The sequence below is a fragment of the Populus trichocarpa genome, unplaced genomic scaffold (genome assembly GCF_000002775.5).
Source record: "Populus trichocarpa isolate Nisqually-1 unplaced genomic scaffold, P.trichocarpa_v4.1 scaffold_67, whole genome shotgun sequence".
Taxonomy (NCBI): domain Eukaryota; kingdom Viridiplantae; phylum Streptophyta; class Magnoliopsida; order Malpighiales; family Salicaceae; genus Populus; species Populus trichocarpa.
The window spans coordinates 163,054-182,893 of record NW_026291141.1 but is presented as its reverse complement, the minus strand read 5'-3'; the positions used below and the strand labels follow the sequence as shown (position 1 = coordinate 182,893).

At 33.2% G+C, this 19,840-nt stretch overlaps 2 protein-coding genes across 18 annotated transcripts in view; one reads left to right on the top strand and one right to left on the bottom strand.

The window, feature by feature from the left end:
- LOC18097188 (protein LNK2) overlaps positions 1-13,284 on the top strand; it is a 126,533-nt gene extending 113,249 nt beyond the window's left edge. For 2 of the 10 annotated variants that reach the window (XM_052449823.1, XM_052449824.1), the window contains exons 7-10: positions 11,057-11,420; positions 11,507-11,856; positions 11,935-12,089; positions 12,900-13,281. In XM_052449823.1, the coding sequence (XP_052305783.1) occupies positions 11,057-11,420; positions 11,507-11,856; positions 11,935-12,089; positions 12,900-13,266 (1,236 nt within the window). In that variant the 3' untranslated portion in view covers positions 13,267-13,281. Of the gene's footprint in view, positions 1-11,056; positions 11,421-11,506; positions 11,857-11,934; positions 12,155-12,899 lie in introns of those variants that run through there. The other 8 variants (XM_052449827.1, XM_052449828.1, XM_052449836.1 and 5 more) reach the window with 7 other exon arrangements.
- The window catches only part of LOC18097187 (putative disease resistance RPP13-like protein 1), a 97,022-nt gene extending 78,534 nt beyond the window's left edge, over positions 1-18,488 (bottom strand). For 3 of the 8 annotated variants that reach the window (XR_008058279.1, XM_052449822.1, XM_024597005.2), the window contains exons 1-2: positions 17,925-18,485; positions 14,270-17,787 (exon numbers count right to left, since the gene is read on the bottom strand). Coding sequence is in view for 5 of the 8 variants with exons in the window: in XM_052449822.1 (XP_052305782.1) it covers positions 14,270-17,787; positions 17,925-18,424 (4,018 nt within the window). In the remaining 3 variants the exon portion in view is untranslated. Of the gene's footprint in view, positions 1-14,269; positions 17,788-17,924 lie in introns of all 8 variants that reach the window. The other 5 variants (XR_008058278.1, XM_052449819.1, XR_008058280.1 and 2 more) reach the window with 4 other exon arrangements.
- Between the last annotated feature and the right edge of the window lie 1,352 nt (positions 18,489-19,840).

Below are 19,840 nucleotides of genomic sequence, written 5' to 3'. Positions count from 1 at the left end.
TTATCTTCCACACCTGGGAATGATGTTTTTTTTTTTTTATGTAGATGGATCATTTTATTAGTTGAATGACGTTTTTTTTCTGAGCTACAAAACTCAGTATTTTCTCATTTACCGATAACTTCACCATAAAAAGATACTTTCTTTTTACAATTATTAAGATATCCAATCATTATTCTCATCCTCTCCACCTTCACTAGGATCTTTTTTTTTATAGTAATTTTAGTTACAATATATCTTTAATTATAATTTTAATTAAATATTTTTAAAATATTTTTTTATTAAACAACATTTTTAATTATAATTTTAATTAAATACTTATTTAAATCAAATAAATCACAAGTGAAAATAATCTCTTTAATTTTTTTTAAGCCCCCATCATCATGAGCTGTCACGAGAACAAAGACACTGAGAAAAATAAACACTCTATTTAATGAAAATACTATTGTGGAGTCACCTAATTGATTAAGTTTTATATTTGTATTTTAATAGTTATGAATTTAAATTTTTTTAGAATTACTAAAAATTTATATAATTATTAAATTTAAAATTAATAAAATAAATTAAAATACGTGGAAGTTCGTACACTCGCTTTTAATAAAAAAAATATTGTTGTCTCTCTTCGTACTGGAGACCAGCTGTCTCCCACATAAGGCAACGTGTCACCATCCCTTGAGTGATTGGATTTCAGCCGCTGATTTGAGTCATGGTCTTCTGAAATTACATTTCCCATGAAATTTCTTCCGTGTAGATTCAGGGCTCATTATAGCCTCAGTTTGGACGCCTAATTTAAAGAGCATAGAAATGTCCTAGATATTACAGGGTTCCTACTTTTCTTTATTTCGCTGTCAAGTAATTATACCATAAGTTTTAATTGAATATAGATATTATTTAATTGGGTACATTTAACCTTCACTCACCTGTTAAGCAACCAAACTCCCGAACTCACCTATTGAGCAAGATGATTCCAATATACTATATTTTTAAATGATCATTAGCTTCTTTTTTTTTAGTTTCTAGTGCATTGTTACAAAGTGAATTTCTTTTATCAAATAAATCTTATAGTAAACTATATTTCTAAAAAATAGACTATTCTATGAAATTTAATTGTATTAAGGATAATGAGTTGAAAAATATTTTTTAATATTTCATCATACCATAAAAAAAGCTAGAAAATAAGTTTTTTAAGATATTAGCGCTATAAAATAGTATAAATGCTAAAAATTATAATCCAGATGCATCGGCTAAGATCTCTAACAATTCTATCAAAAACAAATCCCTAACAAAACATTATTTTTTCCCCTTGAGAAGTATACAGAACACAGAACTCGCAAAAGCCTTTTCTCTCTCGACCCTTGTTATGCTGTGGACTCCATTTGACTCGGTTTGTCCTTTGCTTTATTTGCCAAGAGATCCCATCGTCGAAAAAATGGGTTTGATTGGGATTGCTTTTAGTAGATGCCAATCTTTCTTTTCACGTGATGTGCTAATAATGCGGAAGAAAACTTCACTTTATTTCTTCTCTCCTTTTCTCCTTTTCTTTTATCACTTTTCATTCATTGATAATTAGCAGATAAATAAATTATAAATTATAAATTATAAATTAGCTGATGAACATTGCTATGAATATTATAAAAAACTTCACTTTATGTCTTTTAGTATTTCTTTAACTCTTTTAGTCTTTTATGCTCAATCCTCGAACAAGGCGCTTGCACCCCTTGAAGATATCAAGGATCCAGCGAGGAAAAGGGCGGGAGTTAGTGTATGCGTGAGTTGCGTGTTCCAGGAAAATGGAGTTAGGTCCCACATTTTACTCGGTTTGTCCTCGCTTTATTTGCCAAGAGATCCCATCGTCGAAAAAGTGGGATAACAAGTGCAATAAGTTTATTCAAGGACAAATAGAAAGAAAACAAGATCTGTACAAATTTACTTGTGTTTGCCTGCAACCAATTGTATCCCACACTCCCTCACATTACAAGCAAATTTGATTGGTGGTTGAAGAAGTCTCTCTGTCCAGTGTCAACAACATAGCTGGCATCAGCACAGAAATTTCTCCCAACCCATTTCCCACGAAATTTCTTCAGTGTAGATCCAGTTACAGCCTCGGATTGTAGGCCTAATAGAAATTTCCTAGATACAGGGTTCCTCCTTTTTCTTTATTTCGCTGTCAGGTAATTTTATACCATAAGTTTTAATTGAATGTAAATATTGTTTGATCGGGGTACTCATTGTTGGAATTTAAGATGCAATAGGATTATTTGTTTGAGAGAATAGTGGTAATGTATGTTTTTTTAAAATATATTTTATTTGAAAATATATTAAATTATTGATTTTTTAATATTTTTGATAATTTTAATGTGTTAATATTAAAAATTATAAAAAATATAAAATTATTTTAATATATTTAAAAAAATAATAATTTAACAATAATCTTCCTAAAAAAAAGCGTAACCGGTAAAGCTCAGGCTGCACTATTTAAGATACCTTTATGAATGGTTTGAATAAGGAACATGGAGCCAGGAGCCACAGAAAGGTCGGTGGCATCAAGCTATGGTTCAGGTCACATCCGGCAGCATCCAGTCATCCAGGACGTGTCAAGGCCTGTATCGACCAGTAGAGGATCCTGAAATGCAAAGAGTTCGAGCACAATTCACCAAAACCATTATGTTATCTTCTTTGAAATCTGGATAAATAATGTCTTCAGAATCTTCAAACCATTTGAACCTGCAAGTTCCACAACCTACTTAACAAGATCTACATCGTATCCTGGGATCATATCTTATAAAATGTACCCTGGAACATTTGTCCGTGCTCCACTGCGAGAGGAAGTATTTTTTTAACTTAAAAAAATAATATTACATAATAAAAAATTTGAGATACAACTAATTGGTTCAAAATATATATAAAAAATACAACTACAATAAATTAACTAAAACAATGAGAATTAAAAAAATTAAAAAAACCCTAGAACTGTACCCCCTGTATTATCAAATAATTCAATATTAAAGGTGAAACTATAAAAAAATAATTTTAAATCTGGTAACTTAGAGCTAACTCTATAAAGTAAAAATAACAAAACAAAACTAAAAAAAAAAAAACATCAGCTTAAAAAAGAAAAAAAATCAAGTAAACTCGGATGACTTGCAAAAACAAAAAATATAACAATAAAAAAATAAGGATATAATTTCATAGGCAAAAAAAATCCAAGAAAGATGAAACTGTAAAAACAAATAGTAATTAAAAATAATAAAAATTAAATTTAAAAGATTAAAAAAATTATAGGGGTGAAATTAAAAAAATATATAATATGATAGATTTTCTTAAGAATTTCCTTAATTTGAAAACAATTTGTAAATTAAAAAATCATAGAGGTTTAAAAGGTTTAATGGTTAAAGAACAACTTTATCATGGTCATGGTAAACAGCAATTTCTTTAAGAAATTTAGTTTTTTTTTTTAATTTAATTTAATAAAAATAAGGACAACATACCATTCTATTTAACCATGACATTGATTTTAGATTTAAAAAAACAATAACTATAATTATAAGAGAAGAAAGATTTTCTTAAAAATTAAGAGAAATGAAGAAATTAATTTTTTAATGTATTTAAATAAGATCATATATTCTCTTACAAATTAGAAATTATGAATCTAGTTTACATAATACTTTCCTAACAAAAAAATCAAAGCAATCTGAATGCTTGTATATACGTATTACATACATAAAAAAGGGTAAAGAACAGGCAAAGAAGATATACTTCTTCAAAACAATGCTGGGTGGGTGCTAGGATTTAGAACTCCTACACCGTTTATGGCCATAGCTATTGATAGCTTCTTTACAGATTACAGAGAACAACGATTACGAGAATTTGCCAAGTTTTGGCTGCATCATTCCATAGATGGAATTTGGACGTTACCCAAGATAGTAACCTCTTTTGTGAAACACAAGAAAACCGTTGATGGAAGCCGGAAACTGGAGCACATCAGGGAACCAACGGTTTTTTATATTTTCTTCTTTGTTCTGGGCTTTACTTTTCTCGGTTATGAACAATTTGTTCTGATTTGATGTTGGTTTGTTCTTGATATCAAAATTGTTTGGAGTCGTTCATGAATACTTGAAACCTGATTGAGTTAGATTTTGATATAAAAAATTCATACTTAATATGAAAAAGTTTTTGGATTTTGAATTTTTGAAGGCGGTGAATAGACTAGAGAAAGAGATGGAGAAAAAAATTTGAATTTTTGAAGATGCAGAAAAAGAGAAAAGGAGAGGATGGAGATTTTATATAATTAAGGGTTTAATTTATTTTTTGAATCAGTTGCAGATTTGATGTTGCCGCGTCAACAATGAAAAATCCGTTGCAGATCACTTAAATAATTTAATATTTTTTTAATCCTTTTTAGCAATGGATTTTCTATTACTAAATTCAAAATCTGAAGCACGTGATGATCCTCCAGCAGAACAAGATAGTAGAACCAGCAATTCCTAGATCGAAGACAAGGATCTTGTGATGTTTATTTGCAGCAGAACAGGATAGAGGAACAATAGTAGGATTTGAATGTTAGAATGAGAAAAGTACAATACTAATCAAATCAACTTTAAAAATTAATTATAGCAAAAAAAGATATTGAAATAGAATGATGATTATTATTATGTCCGGTAATAGATCCAGGGGGGTTCCTCCTCCTCCTTTTTTATTTCGCTGTCAGGTAATTGTACCACAAGTTCTAATTGAATGTAGATATTGTTTAGTTGCTGGAAACTTGAAGTTTAAGATGCAATAGGATTATCTGTTTGTGAAAATTTTGTTCTTTTTAAAGAAAAAAATGAAGTAAAATGATTGATCCTATAATTAACACACGAGTTAACTCAATGACGTAATAACTATGATTTCAAAGAATGATACCAGCTCTACACCAAATTACAAATACTACTGAATAAGGCAATTTTACAAGGCAATTGCACAGTTGCACCCAACTAGGTGGATGCCTGCTACGTGGTGGTGGGTTTATTTTTTATTTTTATAAAAAATATTGTAAAAATTTATAATACAAAAAATAATATTTTTTAATATTTTTTTAATTTATTAATTTTTTATTAATTATAATCAAAATAATAATATGTATAACATATCTAATTATATTAAAAATTCTGAGGATGATTATAACAGAAATAATAATATTTTTTATATTAATAATTTGAGTTATAATAAAAATAATATTATTTATAACATAAATAATAACATTTTTATATTAATATTTTAAATTATAAAAAAATAATAATATTTATAACATATATTATTATATTAAAAATAAAAAATAAAAAATATTTAAAACATAAATTATTTAGATCCGGCAAGGATTAAAGCGAATTGGATCTACAAGCAGACCCATTGCCATTCAATCCTTACACCCGATCCATTGTCATTGGGTGCTGACACGGGCGCACAAGTAGAACAGCTCACACGCCAGGTCTCGACACGTTTAAAATACAAAAATAAACACTTTGACTATTCTAATAGCCAAGGTTTCTGAACTTTGACGGCAAAACCGCACAAAAAGTCAATAAGAATAATTTGATTGGTGGTTGAAGTCTCTCAGTCCAGTGTCAACAACATAGCTGGCATGAAATGCAACGGCACAGAAATTCTAACATTTCTACTATATTTCAAAGCATGAATATTTCTACTATTCTAATTTGATTGGTGGTTGAAGTCTCTCAGTTCAGGGTCTGACCCAGTGCAAGGGTAAACCCAAGCACCATAAATATTATTATTTGTTAATATTAAAATACTATTATTTGTGTTATAAATTTTAATATTTCTACTATATTTTAAAGCATGAATATAAAAAATATTATTATTTTGTAGTAAAAATATTATTATGTGCAGTATAGATATTTTTATTTTTATTATAATCAAAAGTATTGATATTTATTTTTATTGTAGTTCAAAGTATTAATATAAAAAATATTATTATTTGTGCTATAAATATTATTATTTTTATTATCATTGAAAGTATTAATACTAAAAACAATATTATTTGCGGTTTAAATATTATTATTATTTGCTGTATAAATCTTTTTTTATTGTTATAATTGAAAGTATTAATATTAAAAATAGTATTATTTGTGTTCTGAATATTATGATTTATATTATACTTCATAGTATTAATATCAACAATATTATTATTTTGGGTATAAATATTATCATTTTTATTAGAATTGAACAAATAATATTTAGAACACAAATTATAATATGTTTGATATTAATACTTTCAACTATAATAAAAATAATAATATTTATAAGGAAAATAATTATATTTAGAAACCTAAAACCCAATAGCCTCAGGTCTTGACAAAGAATTAAGAAAATTAGGTCCAAATGTAGGACCCATTAGCCCTGTGAGAAGGGCAAGCCGGCCGCAGCGCCACGTGGCGCGCTAGCCTGACCTAGCACAAGGGCAGCTAGTCCACGCGCCATGTGTCCCACATGGGGGCGCGGGCCTGGCTCCCACCCAGGACAAGGGCAAGCCATCACCAACACCAACACCACGTGGTTCTCGGGCCTGACCCAGTGCGAGGGCAATAGCCTCGCCTTAAATATTATTATTTTTATCATAATTGAAGATATTAATATTAAAAATAGTATTATTTGTGTTATAAATATTAATATTTCTATTATAGTTTAAATCTTTAATATGAAAAATATTATTATTTGTGGTATAAATATTATTATTTGCAGTACAAATATTTTTATTTTAATTATAATTGAAAATATTAATATTTATTTTTACCGTAGTTCAAAGCATTAATATCAAAAATATTATTATTTGTAGTACAAAGATTATTATTTTTATTATCATTGAAAGTATTAATACTAAAAACAATATTATTTGCGGTTTAAATATTATTATTATTTGCGGTATAAATATTTTTTTTATTGTTATAATTGAAAGTATTAATATGAAAAATAGTATTATTTATGTTTTGAATATTATGATTTTTATTATAATTCAAAGTTCTAATATCAACAATATTATTATTTGGAGTATAAATATTATCTTTTTTATTACAATTGAACTAATAATATTTAGAACACAAATTATAATATATTTAATATTAATACTTTTAGAGAAATTATTATATTTAGAAACCCAAGATCCAATAGTCCTAAATCTTAACAAAGGACCCATGAAAATTAAATCCTGACGCAGGACCTTTTAGCCTTTTAGGCCCAATAACTCAGTATTCTGTTAAGAGTATCGTTATTGGGCTGCCATAAAACCTAAAGTAACTCAAGCAAATTTTTAAAATAATATAATTCATATTTTATTTTAGAAAGTAAAATTTTTATTTGAGATTAACTTTATTTTAAACAAATAATATAATTCATTTTACTTGGATTAGAAAATATATATAGATAAAATTTATTAAAATATAATTCATTTTACTGACCCATATCTATCACCCTAAGCCCGAACTCATTTTCATACATGCATACGGATTCCTAGCCCACTTAGATAAAAATAGGTTTTCATAAATGTTCATGAAAGTTTTTTTATCCTCATATTTTATATGAAAAACATTTTAGTCCACATCAGTGTTAGGATTTATTTTATTTTATAAAAATAATACAAAGCGTTAGTTTCAAATGAGTGGTTTGGAATTTATAAAGCGTTAGGATACGTAATGTTGCTGTTAGTAATATATGAAGGGACAACAAAATTAAATGTTTTAACATGATTTAATTCCTATTTGATTTATATCACTCAAAACTACTCTATAAATAATTTATTTCAAAATTATATTATTTGATAAAATTAAGTAGAAGATAAGCTTCATTTTCAAGCCATGTAAATTTACACCTTTGCTAGCAATCAATTAACCAAGATTTAGTTTAATTATATTATTCTCTAAGAATAATTTCACGTCCAATTAAAAACTTCAAATTATTGATTAAGAAACTAAAAATATTTAATGTAGAAACCCATTCAATTAATTGTTGATGAATGATGATATCACATGATAACCCATAGCACGGATTCAATTCCCTCTAATTCTGCAGCTCAATCACCCACAATTCAAATACTACAAAAACTCCAGCAAATTACGATACTGCAAACACTAGAAGACAACACCAAGCACCATTCAAGAAAATGACCAGAGGCAATAAGATTTGAGGGTCAGCTGTAATTTTAATGCCAGGAGAAAACCGAGGAAGCATCTGACTATGAGAACAGAGTCGGATGATTGCAGCAAGCTTCGACGACCGGAGAACAAACAACGGCGGGAACCAAACTAAGCCAAAACCCAAAAGATACAAGAGGAGCCAGCAGCTGCCTGTGTAACACCAGGGATGAGGGAGCAGCATTTCTATGAAATCAAGAGCCAAGAAGCAGCAGCACCGTGCAACACCAAAAGGCCAGATTGGTGTTTCAATTATTTAGCTGAGACTCCTGGCACGTGTTGGCTATTGCTTGATAATTGGAAGTTGTTGAAATTTTCTAACGATAAACAACCAGAATTTTTTTGTTGATTAACTTTTTTTAATAATAAACAAACATAAAAAAATTTGGAATGAATTTCCGGTAAACAAACATTGCGAAGGTATAAATGGAAGTTGTTATTAGCCGCTCTTTCAGTTAGTATTGGTAACAGAATGCCAGCGTGAAAATAGAAGAATGAAAAATATCGGCTTAACCAATTTATGTCCTTCTCTCTCTTCTTCTGTTATTCATCAACTGCGAGTTTATTGATTCCTCTGATTAGTAGACTCCATTGTAGCTTTGGAATATGGCTCCTGACACTAGATCTCAAGACATCAAAAAGCTGGAGAGCTCCCTTGAAGCTGTCAGCAAGGATCAAGCATAAGATTATGAACAAATGATGAAAATGTTGGAGTTACAATCACAAACTGGTGACCGCAAAAAGCAACCATGAAGCTAAGTTTAATGAACTCAAGGGTCTCATTAGTGGAATAGCTTATCAACAAACATCCCTTCTTCAAACACTACAACTTTCCACAGGGGAGGCTAATACTACCCGAGACAAACAAACAACTCTTTAGTTGCAATAACTTGACTACCTAGTGAAGGTGAGCACTCTCAGTTTAGGATGCACAAACCCATATGTGACTTTCCCAGCTTTGATGGGGAAGATGCCCGTAAGTGGTTGTATAGATGCAATCAACATTTTGATCTTGAAAAGATTGGAGATTCTGAAAAACTCCCTTGATGGAATAGCATTATATTGGCACCAGAACTTTGAGGAGTTTGGGAGGCAAGAAGTAACGTTGGAAGGTTATGTAGAAGCTTTGCGTGCCAGATTTAGAGGCAAGAGTATGGTTATATTGGAAGATTGATTATAAGGACAACTGTGTTAAAGTGAAAAAGTATGACTTGCAGTTTTTTTTTTAATGGATGAAAATTTTGAAGGAATTAGGAATTGGCAAAGTGTTCAAATGGTGTGATTCATTTGGAAATTAGATGGAGTTTTCATAAGTGATAAGAGATATCGATTTAGTTGAAGATTAAGGAGTGGTTGTGGTATGGGATTTAGGGGAAAGTGAGTGGTTGTGACGAGGAAGAAATAATAAGAAAAGTAGGTCTTTGTGGAAAACTATTAGAGCTTCTCAAGTGTTTTAATTTGGGAGTCGTTTTCACGGGCCGCATTGCTATGAAGCTGGTGGAAATATGTAGGGAAAGGGCTGGAGGAGGGAAGAATATAATTTTTCTTGGGAACTTGTGATGATAAGAGAAGCTGCGCATAGTGATTGGTGATTACGAAAGTCGTGTGGATTCATATCTAAAGAAGCTATGAAGAAGGTATCTTTGAAGGCACTTCCCTCCCTTTTCCTTACAAAGTAGCTTGGAACTGATGGAAAAATGCAAATTTATTTGTGGGTCAGTTGATGCGGTGCAATATGATGAAGGTAAAAACAAGCCTATACTGAAGGAGCAGGTATAGCGACTCAATTTTCAGTAATGAGTTCACTTATTAATGCCCCATGCTCAAGTGCTGGAGCTGAGAGAAGCTTAGCATTTTTTTTTAAATTTTTTTTTGTGCTTTTGCAGACAGATTTGGCTGTTGTGGGAAAGAACACGGCGGCTAACTCTCAACTGACAGAGGAAAATGGTGCTTTTCCAAATGAATTAGCGAATAAGTTACCTTTTTTTTTTCTTCCTTTTGATATTTTCAAAATCTTGATACTGAACCAGACATGTTACTGATTTTTACCCTTTTCATCCAGGATAACTTTTAGACTCAATAAGCACCAAATACAATCTTTGTTTCTTAGAATCCTGCTATGATCTTTTGATGTTCTAAGTTCTTTTGTCCAGGATTCAAGAAAAGTTATATCAGTGAATTGAAATTGGAAAATCTTGATATTATAATCCTTTCACTAATACAGTGTGGTTTCCACATGTTAGATCTTAAATTAGACTGGAGGGACAGCGAAACCTAATTAGAGCTGGGAAGGGTAAAAGTTACCTTACACTTGAACTTGTGAAAACTTCCTGAGTACTTCTCTGGAATGGAAAATGGCGACAGAAAAGAGAAATTATATTATTTAAATTCCTCTTCGTCTCTTCATATTTCTTGCTATTATTTTTAGTTTTATTTTTTGGAATGAGAATAAACTTGGATGTTGGGTGAATATGGATTTACATGATTTAGTCATGACTTCAATAATGCATCAATTAAGTTATCCTGGATGTCAAATCCATTACTTAACCATGATATCGATTGCCTGAAGTAAATCCATTGTAGGAAGGAGAAAGGAATAACATGTGAAAATTCAGGAGACATCAGTTAAGTTATCCTGGACATGCAAATTCTGTTTGCTTGGCATAGATTAGCTAATACCTCAATATATTCTGAACAATAGAAGCCCTTTGGATCATAAGTTACAGTTAAAAAAAAAAAAATAACATTGAATTTATCCTTACAAACCATGTACTGAATTAAAATACTAACTGTGCCTTAGTCACTCCCCTGCAGGTCTAGATGGTTAAAACGATGATCTATTCTAAGTAATTTGTCTATTTATATGTTTATAGTTCTGTGATCAGACTTACAGGCAAAAGAAGATCTTGAAAGGTCGGGAAAAACTGGAAGAAAAAGGTGAACTGAAATCATACCAAGATTTTTATGGAAACTGGACTTCATCTGGAATCCCAGCCTGTCAACTTAAGGATCATTTAGCACCCCAAATTATGCAATCTTCTCCCCCTTCAATTCTCAGCCAACAGAAGCAGCTACAGGGTTCCGAGCAGTTGCAGTACCAGCAGATTTCCATTCCATTTGTGGCCCCTTCTGCATACGGGAGTATTACAAATCCATATTCTATGCCTGGGTTGTCCCACATTCAGTCTGGGGATTTTAAGCATCAACCTTTAGCTTCTGGTTATGAAGTTTCTTCAGGTAATGTGAATCCTGTTAAAGTTTTCTGACTTTCCAACAAAATTTCTAGTCATTTAATCATCGACCTAAAATTTCTGGTTATGAAGTTTCTTCAGGCAATGCAAATCCTATAAACAAGTTAGCTGACTGTCCAGTGAAACCCCAGAGAATGACACCTCAGGAAAAGATTGAAAAATTAAGGAGGCGGCAACAAATTCAGGCGATGCTTGCCATTCAGAAACAGCAGCAGCAGCTTGTTCATCAAAAGTGTTCCCAAGAAAATCAAATTCAGCATGTTGAAGGAGCTGACCTTGAAGTAGAGGATCTAAGTACACTTGCTTCATTTGACCCAAACTCGCCTATTGAGCAAGACGATTCCAATACAGTCTCTCTGGCGGTTAATGATTATTCAATGGAGGACACAGTACTCTACAGGCTTCAAGATATTATTTCAAAGGTATGCTTCACGTACTATTGCATTCCCTGCTAAATAATTTGTGCTTGGTTACGATTCCAAACCAATGTTTTACAACAGTTGGATGTCAGAATTAGACTTTGTATTCGGGATAGCTTGTTCCGGCTGGCTCAAAGTGCAATGCAAAGGCATTATGCTAGTGATACTGGCAGTACAAACAATAGTAGCAGGGACGAACAAGTTGCTGCAAAAGAGAAAACCAGCAGTCAAAGAAGGTTGGTTAAGGCAATGCATTTCTCATGCTTCTGTTTTCAAATTTAATCTATCCTCTCTCTTTTTTTTTAACATTTTTGCTCAATGGAAATGTTAAATTAGGATCTTTTAATGCCATCACCATTTTCTGTTTTCCATTCTCATTCTAGAAATAAATTTAATTTTTCCAATATTAACAAAATCTATGCAAGTTTTCTGCAATGTTGATTCCAGTGAATTTGTGCATAATCACCTTAATCCGAAAAGGAGAGCTAAACACACACATCCAAGTCTAAATGAGTGGCACAACATACATGATAAATTTTACTAGATTTAACTAAGAGAGAGAGACAAAGAATGTTAAACAAGTGCAATAAGTTTATTCAAGGACGAATAGAAGGAAAACAAGATCTGTACAAATTCACTGAAATCATCAATGCAGAGAACTTGCACAACTTTAGATAAACAGGGCAAAAATATTAAATTTCCCTTCAAATTTAATGATCATCTGCAGATTCATGTTACATTACATTTTAAGCAAGAAAATTTAAGAACTCAAATCATCTTCTAATCGGCTCATCTATGTCTAAATGGGATACTTCCAGCCAAAACCATAAGCTCTTTTGATCTGAAACTCGATTTTTTGTTGTAAGCGACAATGTGATTGTTTCTTGTTCCAATGGGTTTGTTCCTTTACATCTCGTCCTTCCCATTTCAAATTATTCAATTTGTTTGCACAAAATTATTAATCAAGTCTTTATCAATTTGTTTAGAGTATGGCAATCTCAAACTTTCCTGTCATTTTCCTCATGGATTTTATGAGTATACTGCAGGGTGGTTAAGATGCCTGAGGTGGAAACACAGACCAATCCCGTAGACCGGACTGTGGCTCATTTGCTGTTTCATAGACCGATGGATATTCCTGGGAAGCATCCTGATACACCTGAATCACCTTTTTCAACTAAGCTCCCGTGTGAGCACAAGACAATGGGCCTAGCAAAGCTGTCAACGGGAAGCCTGTCTGAGACTCCGAAAGGTAAACCAAACTTTTCGCAAAGGGGGTCTCAACTTTCTAGTCTCTTGACCAATGCTCAGCCTGTCAGGCAGTGTAAAAGCAATCCTTGCTTAGACGCTTCAGAGGATGCATCAAACAATGGGCCTGCTGATGAAGGAGCTAGGGAGGTTAAAGCCTCTCAATGAAGACAAGGGTAATTCCTACCTGAATCTCTTCCATGCTTGCATTATGCTTGCAGTGACGATTTACTAGTAATGCCAAGGTTTTCTTTTATTGTCAGCTCACTGGATCATCACGAGGAATAAACACCAGTATTGATGGGGATTTGTAAATGTCTTTAGCAGCGTAACCATCAAGAAGTCGCATTTGTGCATGCTGGAAGTAGTGTAGTTAATATAGCTACGTATCTACTGCAAAACAATGAACTCTTTGCTGTGAGTTCTCAAGCTGATGACTGTCTGTGCTTTAATCCTTTCTCTTGAGTGACATTGGCCACTTTCTCTGGATGAATTTTATATTATCTCTTCTTTTTATATCTATTCCAAAATAGATAAATCAAAAGTTTTTGGATTTTGAATTTTTGGAGAAGGGGAATAGATTAGAGAAAGAGAAAAGGAGAGAATGGAGATTTTAATCCTTTTGATTACTTAAATTTTGAATTTGCCTGAATTACTTATTTCAATCCTTTTGATTACTTGAATTTTGATTTTGATTACTTAAATTTTGAATTTTTGGAGAAGGGGAATAGATTAGAGAAAGAGAAAAGGAGAGAATTTTGATTAACTTAAATTTTTCAACAATGAAAAATCTGTTGCAGATTACTTAAATATTTTTTAGTCCTTTTCAGCTCTGCTAGGCCCGTTGTCTTTTAAGGGTGGCGCTGGCAGTTCAAAATCTGAAGCATGTGATGTTTATTTGCCGGCATTTGATGGAGGAACAATAGTATCATTAATTATAGCAAAAAATATATTGAAATAGAATGATGATTATTATTATTTACAAGAGGAAGAAAATATCTGTATTTCAACATACAACAAATAAAAACATACAACTTTCTAGGACAATATCTGTATTTCATTCATCCAAATTTGTATTACTGAAATTGCCTTTGATTACTGAAAACAGAATAAACTATTTAGGCAAGTACCTCAATATGAGGAATGTGAGAAATCTAGGGCCAATCTTTACCTTTCTCCCTTTCACAACTTTCACCCAGCATAGGACAACCGTTAATTACAAGAGAAGAAAGGGAGGAGGGCAACCCTTCTTCTGGCATTGACTCAATCAGAGGGCAGTTACTTATAGTCAATTCTCTAAGAGAGGTGAGGTGTTGAAGCCCCTTATAGTCAAGAGATTTCAGGTGTTTTAGGTTATAGATTTTAAGAGATGTAAGACTTGAGGGCAGAAGCATCTCTTCAGGGAAGGATTCAACATTTTCGTCTTCACCAATTGTAAAGTGTGAAAGAGAAGGGAGCGTTTGCAAGCCCCATTGCATGCGGCCAGCAATGAGTTTGTTGCAATTCCAGATATCAAGTGATTGTAATGTGGAGGGAAAACCCCCTTCTGGACACAACTCAACTTCTGAACAACCATGTATTACCAAACGGTTAAGGGATGGGAGGAGGGAAGGCATACTCTCAGGCAACTGCTTCAAGTTTTTGCAATCATATAAGTAAAGTTGTGTCAAGACTGGAGCAGGTAACCCTCCTTTGGGAAATGAAACTAATTTAAGGCACCCGCAGATTATCAAAGAATGGAGAGAGTTGAGATCAATGAGAGGTCTTTCATGTGCACATAGTGATTCGAGATCTGGACAGTGAGAGATACGAAGAGATTTTAACTTGGGGAGCAAGTCCAGGGCGACGCATTTGAGAGAAGCGCAGAAGCTGATTTCAATCCCTAAATCAGAGGGTGAACAACCCATTTGATCAATTTCCTCGGGTAGGGACTCTAGGGAGGTGGATCCAAAAACTTTGAGAGAGTGCAACCTAGGAAACCTAGGAAGTGGAGTCGCGAGCTGCCTACATCCTTCAATTCTAAGTTCTGTTACACGTGGAAGGTTGTGACCAGGTAGGGCCTTTGTAAGGTTGGGGCATTCTTTGATTGAAAGAAACTCAAGAAGAGGGAAGGCTTCCTGGCTGCCTTCGTCTGAAATCCACTCGCGCCACTCTGGCATCCTTCTAAAAGATAATGTTTTGAGGGATTTAAATGGCTTCTTCATAGCAGTACAATTCCCATAGAACTTAGAGTCCACGGTCTCAACTTTATCGAATCCTTCAATGGAGAGACGCACTAAAGAAGCTAATTGCCCGAGCGGTGGTAAGGAGGTGCAGTTTGTACATCTACTGAGCTCCAAGGACACTATTCTTGAGAAAGAGGACTTTCCTACCCACTCCGGAAACCTTAGACCTCCATAACCATCAATCTCAAGATACTTCACATTTCCATCTGGCTCTAATTTCTCAAGTGTGCTTGTTACGTGTTGCGGGTCATGAGTGTCACCATCCCATGTAAACCTCAGCTTATCAAGGTGCTTTATACCTTTCAAATTTGCCTCAGCTGCATCCCGTGCATCCACCACATTTTGAAGGTTCCCAATATGAAGTTCTCCCCGTAGATGTCGTAGCTTTCCCAATTCTTTAATGCTAGTCTCACTCTGTCTTCCCACGAGAAAGTGAGTCAACGTTCGGAGCTTTGCCAGTTGACCTATATGTGGTGGCATCTCTTTCAAAGGCGTGTCTGAGATGTTAAGATACCGCAAGTTGGTTAACCTTTCCAGAGATGCAGGCAACCTTTCGATTCCTGTTCCTTCAAGATTCAGATGTCGTAAGTGCTTCAAATTTCCAAGATAAGGTAGACTAGCAAGTTCGGAGCACTCTTGCAAGATCAACGTTTGCAAATTGAGAAGAGCACTCACTTCTTCAGGCAACGTTACTAAATTTGACCCAAAGAGATCCAAATACCGCAAATGCTTCAACTTGCTAGTTGACCAAAGCAGCTTATCTGCACCGGCAAAGTTAGACAAGGATAGCACACGTAGGCGCCCAAGTTTTGACAATATATGAAAGATCTCAATATAAAAATCAGGAGAAGGACCACCATTTACAAAAGTTAAAGTTTGGAATGTGCGTAGATGTTGGGCTTCACGGATGTTTTCTAATTTTGTGCTTGAAAAACCGCCTCCCGTATCGACTACGAGTGATAAATGTCGAGTCCTTCTGGTGCCCTCGGAAGAATTATTTTCCCCCAACCTGGAGCTGAAGCAAAATTGACCGGACACATGGGTAGCCAAGTCATGCATGAGATCGTGCATCACAAATAATGAGCTTGATTGCTGGGAAAACGACCTTGACAAGAGATCATCAAAGCACTCAGCACCTGCTCTTTCCATCTCATCATCTACGGAGCGGACTAAGAAGCCCTCTGCCATCCACAGGAGCACTAATTCATCCTTTTCAAATAAATAGTCTTTTGGAAATATGGCACAATAAGCAAAACACTGCTTCAGATGTGGCGGGAGATAATGATAACTTAATCTCAAGGCTGGGAGGATATTGCCTTTGGGTAAATCCCATAGATTGCTTTCCAATATCTTCTCCCACTCCTCAACATCTCTTTTGGTGCGTAGCAGACCTCCGAGTGTTTTTGCAGCTAGAGGAAGGCCTTTACACTTTTTCGCTATTTCTCTTCCAATCTGTAGCAACTCTTCATAATCATTGGGATTTTTACCACGAAATGCATGTTTGGTGAACACGAGCAAGCAGTTGTCTTCCGTCAATTCTTTTAGATGATGAGTTGGAACAGTTCTCGTGACAGATGCTACACTTTCATTGCGTGTTGTGACAAGAATCATACTCCCTTTTGCTCCGTACTTCAGGGGGGTAAGAAACCTATCCCATTCATCATAATCTTCATTCCAAACGTCATCTAAAACAAGCAAGAATTTATTTCCCTGTAATCTCTCCTTCAACTGAAGCTGGAGCTTATCCAGATTATCAAAAGCAGGGTATGAACCGAACCCCTCAAGGATAACCTTGGTTAACTTCGAAACACTGAAATCTTCTGAAACACAAACCCAAGCTTTGAGACCGAACCGCTCTTGTACTCTGCTGTGATTGTATACAAGCTGAGCGAGCGTGGTTTTACCAACCCCGCCCATTCCCACTATGGGAACGACACCTAGGTTTTGTCCATTTGCATCATCTGATAGAAGCAACTTCAGTATTGCTTCCCTGTCATCACCTCTACCATAAACACCACGTTCATCCACCAGAGAAGTTGTTCGTCTTTTAGGCGATGATGGTTCTTTTCCAGTGCGGTTGATCAAACCAAGGGCATCCTTTTGTTTTACTAAGTAATCTAGACTCTCCTGGAGGCCTCTTGATTTTTCTTCTATCTCTCTCAACCCCATTATTTCAAGTGGTTTAATGAAGGTTTGAGCTTCAGCTTCCAACTCCTGCCGTAGAGCTTCATAAGCAATCTCATCCAAGAAGTCGTCGGCTTCATAGACAGCGTCTTTATACTCGACCAGCCAATCCCGCACAGCTCTATTTGTTATCTGCTTCTCCTCAGCATCGTCAAGCAGCCCACTGCCAGATATCATTGTTGTCTTCAACCTCTTCAGCGGCATATCGTCAAACAAAAATCTGGGATTCAGTTTACTAGAAACTTCTTCAACAATCTTTTGAATTAATTTTGATTCATGCCTGTGCATAGAAAAAGAAAGTCATCACTCATGGATGAAAGATAATCTTTTGAATTTAAAGCAAATTTAAAATACAAAATGTAATAAGAGTAAAAGTTATAAGCATTTGCTATCGATATAGGGAAAGAAAAAAAGTACCCATTTGCGAAACTGCGAAGATCCAACCCAGATATATTTGCAGCCTCCACAAGAGCTTTTCTCCACTTTTGGACCTTCTCCATTTCTTCCTTAAAACGTTCTTCATGTCTATCAAAGGCTTCAGCAAAACTCCCCGTCTGTTTTCTAATATCAGAAGGATCGATATCATAGAAAACAGGTAGAACAATCTGACCAGTTGGTTGTCTGCAATCAAGAATCTTTTCAAGTTCATCAAGACACCAAGTGGAGGAAGCATAGCCCTTGGAGAAAACCACTATAGAAATCTTGGATTCTTGTATTGCTTTGGGGAGTTGGAAGGAGATTTCTTCACCTATACGAAGTTCGTCGTCATCTCGAAATGTACGGATTCCTGCTTTCTGTAAAGCAGTGAAAAGATGATCCGTAAAATTTTTGCGAGTATCTTCACCTCTAAAACTTAGAAATACATCGTAAACCCAACCAGGTCTAGACGAAGAAGAAGAAGAAGACGCCATGAACATCTAGTAGTGGTTGCTGCAGGTAGGCGAGAGAGGTGGGGCAGTAAATTATAATGAATGTCACCTTCGCTCTTTCTTATGAAGCATTTTTATGCGTTTCGAATTTAGATTTTTTTTTAAAATTGAATTTTTTTATATTTTAAAATTATTTTAATATATGATATTAAAAATAATTTTTAATAAAAAAATTTATGCAAAGATTACGAGGAATTCTTTGATATTCAAGGGATGTGGCATAAAGCGACGTCCCAGGAATACCACTTTGTATAGTCAAGGCTGAAGCAATGTAAACAGTAACTTCTTTTATAAATTTTAAAAACACTTTACATGCAAACTTAAAATAAAAAACAGAGAGCAGGTGATGCATCAAAGTGGGAGACGTAGGTCCGTTTATTTGTTGAAATATAATTTATTTTTAAAGATAAATTTTAAAAAAATAAATAATAAAAAAGTTAATTATTTTTTTATATTTAATAGTATAATAAAAAATTAAGTTGGAAAAAACTTACCAATGTTTGGTTATGTCATAGCAAATGAGCTGGAAAATAACTTATTAATGTTTTATTTTTTTCAAGTTTATTAAAATAATAAAAAAAAATCTTACAAATTAAAAAGTTAAATGAGAATGAAATTGAAAAAAAATATAATTTTATAAATTATCTCAAATAAAATAAATAATAATCAAAATAATAGAGATCAAATCTAAAAACTAAAAAAATTAAAAGATGAAGAAATTAAAATGATAATAATTACCATTTCATAAATTATTTCAAATAAAATAAGTAACAATCAAAAGAATGAAGATCAAATTTGATAGATAAAAAATTTCAATAAAAAAATGATAAGGAAAAAGTAAATAACAATTATAAAAATGAGAACCAAAGTTAATATAAAAATTAAATTCTAAGGGATGAAATTGAAAAATAAATATTCAAAACAAAATATATATAGCAATCACAAGTTTGAGGACTAAATTTGATATAATTAGCAAATAATATGACATTTCTAAATTTTTCACAACTTCCGAAAAGTGTTTTCCACTCAAAATAAAAGGAAAATACTTTTCTGAAAATCAAGCCAAATTTTTCTTTGACTGTAAAGTATTTTTCGTTGACTAACTTTTCTAATGGCAAATAAACACAAAAAAATTTGGAAAATAATTTCTCGGAAACCACTTTCCAAGAAACAAACGCCTAGAGTTCAAATAAGAGGTTCCTACTATTAAGACGATGCAGAAAGTAGTATTATTAATGCTTTGTTTGTTTGTTTGGTGGAAAGTGGTTTTTTTAAAATTATTTTTCAAACTTTTTTGTATTTATATGTCATTATAAAAATTAATCAACAAAAAATATTTTTTGGTCAAAAAAACAATTTGGTTTGGTTTCCAGGAAAGTGTTTTACTTTTTTTTCGGGCAGAAA